This window comes from Zingiber officinale, chromosome 8A, assembly GCF_018446385.1.
Source record: "Zingiber officinale cultivar Zhangliang chromosome 8A, Zo_v1.1, whole genome shotgun sequence".
NCBI lineage: Eukaryota > Viridiplantae > Streptophyta > Magnoliopsida > Zingiberales > Zingiberaceae > Zingiber > Zingiber officinale.
The window spans coordinates 28,214,131-28,220,689 of NC_056000.1; the positions used below are offsets into that span (position 1 = coordinate 28,214,131).

A 6,559-nucleotide genomic window follows, 5' to 3' on the forward strand; every position below is an offset into this window, starting at 1 on the left:
GGCACCCGTGTCCGGATCAAGAGTACCAGACACCAGACAGGAAGTCCAATTGCTGCTAGACAAGGAAATCCTAGTAGCTTAGGTAGACTGAGGGGTAGAAGACCTAGTGGGTAGAGGATCGGACGTGGAAAGCTTGTGATCCTTCGTTTGAGGGGGAATTGTTAAGTTGTAAGATTGCAAACAAAGTCTCACATTAAAAACGCATGAGAAAGATTATGAATTTATAAGGACACTACAAGAAAAAAGTTTAACAACAACAGTTTTTCACCATTGTCGTAGCCCTTTTAGAACTGTTGTTAAAGGTCATGTTGTTAAAGGGGGTACTCAATGACAACAATTTAAAGTCATTGTCTTTGAAGGCAAAGATAACAGTTTTACAACTTAAAAAATTGTTATCTTTTTTCAGATAAAAAATAAAAAAATAATAATATAAAATTTTCTAGTATTATAAATAATTTAAAATACAAAATTTGAAAATAAAATTTAATATATAATTTTTCAACATTCAAAAATAATATTTACAACATTCTGAAGAAATTTTATAAGCAACTAATATAATGACAAGTACCAACACTAATAAAACAAAGGTAGACCAATACAACAACATGAGATTTTCTACTTAGATGTCAATGAAGAGGCGGCACCATAGCTCCCATTACTCCTTAACCTGCTAAAGTTTCCATTTTTTCGGCTTTCCGACATTCTTCCCAGTACCATTGAGGACTCCTTCTCAAATAAATATATATATATTACAAATTAGAAACTATAATTGTATACCTAACAGATTGATATAAAGTCTTGCTGGTGTAACCTCTTAAGTTTTTGCAAATTTATTTCAACCCCTCTTTGGCTTCAACACATGGCATGAAAAGTGTAAAACCATGAATAAGATTCTAAATTTAATAACTACAAACATCAATCAAGGGCTACTAGTTTAGAAAATCTATAACTTATCATAGCTTGCTAGTCGTTCTGTGCCGATTCTTGCCAACTCTAATACCAATATGCCTGGAAAAATAGTCAAAGGACTACATAACATTATGATCAAAATACTCTAATATAAAGAGTATGAGAGAACATAACTATGTATTATCGAGGAAATGAAACAAAAAAAGAGAAACCTTCTCATGAATAGATAAACTAGTATGACCATGGCTCCATCTTATGTTGTGTACATTACCAACCCAAACATCAAAACCACTATCTGCAAGGATGAAATCTAGTGACTACTTAAATGAATTCATGAACTATATGTCTCCGCCCTTCTCACATGAGAAGACAAAAGAACAATAATTTGAAAATAACATGAACAAATGTTTAAATTTGGGAAACATCCACATCAAAAGGATTTGAGTTAATACCTAAAAAGACCATGTTGGACGAAAACCGAAGAGCCATGTCTTTCTCCCAAAGTATTTTTCCCATGATGAACATGTTGAATGGACAAAAGATAACTATCTTTAGTCTCAACCTACAATTTTCACTAGTTCATCAGCAGTTGGAGTTGTGTTTCGAGAAACCGAAGAAAAGCTTTGTATGCTAAACCATTAAGCTAGATAGTATCATCAAAAGAATCACTTAATTTTGCGCTAACTAATCATATTCATATAAGTATAATGGAAAAACTAATAACATAGCAATACTTTTCTCATCTTGATAAATCTTAAAAAAAGATCAACAAAGTAAATGAATGAGAGAGAGATAGCATCCTGATTCACCATCTCGCTAAGCTTGATATTAATATCTTGAGGTATCAATCAAAAGGGAATCATCTAGTAAAATTGAGTTACTTGTATTATGACCATGCAACCATTAAGAAAAATCAAGATAAGGGAGTAAAACAAGATAAGATAAAATACATGTAACACAGTGATTATCTAATGCACACAAAGAAGACAAGAATCACATTTTGTAATCAAAATATTGATAAACTGTATAAAAGCAATCATAGTCCTTAAACGGGAATTTGAGGCACAGGATTACTAGAAAGTCACTTTTTCTCAATCTTGACATTGTAAACAACCAAGGTACTATCAAGAACAGTAACTATGATTACTAGAGAATAAATTAAACCTTGTTTAAGACAGTCAATTTTTATGTACAAGTCCATAATCACAACAGATCTCAACATTTTTTGGTTAATCTGTAGCAAAAAAATAATAGGGGCTAAGTTACAACTTATGAAAATTATTTGACCTATAATAAATAATGAAGTTACTATCAGAAGAAAGGTTTATATGCCCTACAATTAGAATAATAAATAATAGTCTATAACAAGAAGCTATGTATAAGGTAACAAGCGGATTAAGTTGCAATAATAAACAACAAATTGTCATTATTTTCATATATTACTTTATTGAAGCGATTATTTCTTAATTGGATGCTGCATATTTTAATCTTGTTAGATGTGTTTCATGCATTATTTCTAACACATGCATAGTGCTAAGACCAATGGTCATGGCTAAAGAGTTTCTCATAAATTATATGTATATGTAATCATAAAAAATTAGAGCACATTATCATTATTGCTAAAAAAATAGAGAAAAGTATCATTATTATTTTTTTTCTTCTGTAAATGAATAGTGAAAGGAAGGCCTACCAGTCTAATAAACATCATCAAAGTGAAGTAATTAATTACATAGAGGAACTTTGCTAAAGGTTAAAGCTAGTGCCAATAATTTTCCCACACCAAAAACAAAATAATAGAACAAAGCAACTTAAAAGTGCAAGTATGTACAATAGAAGCAACATTCACTAGTTTCTACAATAACAATAAAGCAAACAAAATAGAGAAAAATCCAAACATTTGTAACTTCTGCTCTGCTCTGTTTTTGACATGTCTTTTGGACGTTAAAAGTTAATTGTGTTATACAGGTTCTTGATCATTAAGCTCAATCTACTGCTTACCATCCACATTGATCGAACAAGGTAATAAAGCAGAGCTATTGCGGAGAAGATGGAAGCTCTTGACGAGAACAGAGCAGATGTATTCGCAAAGGCGGAGGACGATGTAGGTGGCAATGCCACCGATGAGGTCGTACGTAATTGAGTAGGTGAGGGGCATCAAAATGATGGTGACGAAGGCGGGGATGGCTTCCCTCATGTTCTCCCATTCCACCTCCACTACCGTCTTCATCATCAGCACGCCCAAACCACCAGCGGCGGCCCCACTGCCCAAGTCGGAATCGATGCCAGAAGTGGCGTCAAGAAGAACAACAGCACGAAGTTCCCCGCCACCGTCAGGGCCGTCATCCCTGTCCTTCCCCCTTCCTTTATCCTCGTCGATGAGTGATTTCAGTGTTCCCAACTACGAGCCTGCAACAAACAACGACGGAAGGGCCCATGCTGGATCGGAAGGTCACTGTGGCCGGGATACGCTTCTCTTCCTCCCCTATTGCTACTCCAGGTTGAGCAGCGAACGACCACTGCAAAAGCCCGCCTCACGAGCAGCCCACCTCGCGAGCATTCTAGGCTCCCGTGAAGATGAAGGCAGTGAATGTTTTGGCGATGAAGAGAGCAAGAGGGGAAGAGGAAGAGGAATGGTTTGGCGATGGAGATGAAGGCGCTCGGTTAACTTTGGGCTTGAACGGGTTTTAGGTTTTAGGTCTAAGGAATAAAGCTTAAGAAAAATAAATATAGGAAAAGAAATAACATAAGTATAAAAATCTTTCACAAACAAAAGCCAAAATCATTGTCGTAAGTCATGACATAGTGTATGATTTAAAAATTCATAAATTTTTAATAATATTAAATTTATTAAGTAAAATAAATTAAATTTATTAAGTTTACATGTTGTTAAAAGAATATGTATAAGAAAAATAATAATAATTTTTTCAAGATGATGTCATTGGCTTCGATCTCAAAATATACATATAGATAACAGTTTAATAAAACTACTATTATTACTATGTCAATAATGTTAATAAACAACGGTTGACTAAAGTCATTGTCGTGGGCCCAAAAAATAAGTTCATAGACAACAATTTTAAAAAATTGTTGTCTTTGACATATATAAGACAACGATTTTTAAAAAACCGTTATCATTTAACAAAAAAACCGCCAACAACAATGATTTTCAATAAAACTGTTGTTAAATGGAAAATGACAACAATTTTTTAAAAAACCGTTGTTTATTGAGTGTTGTTGAATCACAAATTTCGTATAGTGGAAAAAAATATCTCCATTGATATGAAATCGTTTAGGTATAGCCCAAAAATAAAATCATGAGGTTTTAGCTCCAAAGTGAAAAATATCATACCATTATGAAGATATCTTAATTATAATAACTTCAAGTTGATATCTTTGGCAGAGCCGTAACTTCCATGAGGCCAGAGAGGCAACCGCCTCAGGGCCCAGCCCAATGAAGGACCCATTTTTTTTAATTATACCTAAAACAAAATGAGAGACATGGACCCTAAATGACCGCTAAACATATTCTCACGGCTTCAAGGCATGCACCGATGCACGACTCTTCTTTGAATGCAATTTCTTCTATGATGTTGTTCATCTTTGCATGTGATTTCTTCTCCAGCGTTCTTTTCTATCAATGCATGAATTCACTGAATAAGAGGTAATCCTAATCTTCTTCTTTGACCATCTTCTTTGTCTTACAACATGCGACACCAATTGTATCCTAATCGTGCAACAACGGTCGTTTGTGCGACCTAATCACATCGATTCTTGAAGTGGTTATCTCACGCAACATGGGCTGGTGGTTGGACTTTGCTCGTGTGACCTAATCGCATGGCGCGGTAGCTGTCACACGCTACCCTGGTCGCTTGTGCGAACAACAACCTAATTGCATGGTGGTTATTGCTTGTCGCCTTGCTACTACTTGCAGTCACCGCATTGGTCTCAGTGTTACAGGATACACAAAATGAGCTATCAATATTATAGATTGAGAAAGAAATAGTCTGATAATTGGATTATTCAGATTTTATAAATATTTTTACCTCTAAAATAGCTAGACAAGTAGTGTTTATAATAATATATTATTTTTGATTTATTTATGTATTTAGTATATATATTATTTGTAAATTGAACTTTATTATTATTTATTCTAGTAAAAGGATCACTTTTTAGTATGCTCTTCAGGCCCCGTCGAATACAGGTACGACTCTGATCTTTGGGCACATATAGACTCTCGGGCACTTTAGAAACATGCAACACTTAGAATGGGTCCAATTAGATCTCTCTAGGTCCATCAATAGATTTTGATCAAAATTCATTAATTGACCCGAAAAAGCTTTAAACAATATTTTTTGGGCTTAAAACTAGGCTGTTACGAGTTTCACTCAGTAACAAATGTAGATCTCTGAACGAGAATCGATTTGGCGCGTATATTGTCCCATTCTAATACCCGAGTCAAAAAATTTTACCTCCAAAAATAGACAATCGACACACATAAGTTATCATAGGGATGCTAGAACAAAGTATGGATACCATACATACCTTCATTGAATTACCTTCTTCCATTACATGTTAACTTTTAAAAATCTAAATTTCCCAAGTCCATCAATGAATTTCAGTGAAAATTCATTGATGGACTTAGAAAGCTCCAATCGAACTCATTCCAAATACTATAAGTTTCTGAAATACCCCAGAGTCTATATATATTCAAAGATATCAGTTTGAAGTCATTATCAGCGATGATTTGAATATTTTTAAAGTTAATGACTTTAATGAAATCGTAGGAATGCTAGAATCAAGCATCAACATCATAAATACTTTCGCTGCACTACTTTCTTTACATGTCGACTTTTCAAAAATCTAAATCCCCTAGATCCATCAATATATTTCGATTAAAATTTATTGATGGACCTAGAGAACTCTGATTGGACTTATTCCAACTCTTATAAATTTCTATAGTTCTCCGAAATTTAAATATATCCTTTTTATTTTTAAAAAATTAACACCACAATAATACTAATGTTTAAGTTGTAATGTTGATTTTTAAACATCAATATCATTATTATGCTAATTTTTAAAAATCAACACAAAATCAATTGTTTTTTAATTTTATTATTATAAAATCAATTCTCATTATTATTATTATTTATTTATTAACATTCTTTTATATTTTTATAATTTTTATTAAAGTTTTAAAAATAAAATATAAATTTAAAATAAAAAAATAGAGGAGGTTGAAATTAAAGTTTAATTTAATTTGAAAAGAAAGAAAAATTATTGCAAGGTGAGAGGAATGATAATAGATGAAAAAAAAAAGTAAGTAGTTGGTAGAGGGATAAAATTGAAACATGGTACGGCTCTTTGGAAGAATGAAAGTTGGATATGTTTTTTAGCCAATCTGAAATCTTAGGGGCGCCTTGAAAATTTATCAAATTTGATTCGCTAATATATGAACACAAACTCATGACCAAATGATCCCAACCTACCAATGAATCCCTTGTGGAGTCATTAACTACCGATTGCAACAGGTAGATATTGAGCTTCTTCTCGGTAAATTAGCAAGGGAAGGCGCAACTTGGAATTAGAACTATGAACATCAACTTCCAATCATGTTTTGGTATAATAAATCCCCAACATGAAGAATCTTTTC

At 33.2% G+C, this 6,559-nt stretch overlaps 1 protein-coding gene across 1 annotated transcript; it reads right to left on the reverse strand.

The window, feature by feature from the left end:
• Positions 1-612: 612 nt before the first annotated feature.
• On the reverse strand, positions 613-3,591 carry LOC122011583 (adenine/guanine permease AZG1-like). The gene is made up of 2 exons (XM_042567966.1): positions 2,908-3,591; positions 613-1,471 (listed from the first exon to the last, which is right to left on the reverse strand). The coding sequence occupies exons 1-2, from the start codon at positions 3,137-3,139 to the stop codon at positions 1,467-1,469; spliced, it is 237 nt and encodes a 78-aa protein (XP_042423900.1). The 5' UTR covers positions 3,140-3,591; the 3' UTR covers positions 613-1,466.
• Between the last annotated feature and the right edge of the window lie 2,968 nt (positions 3,592-6,559).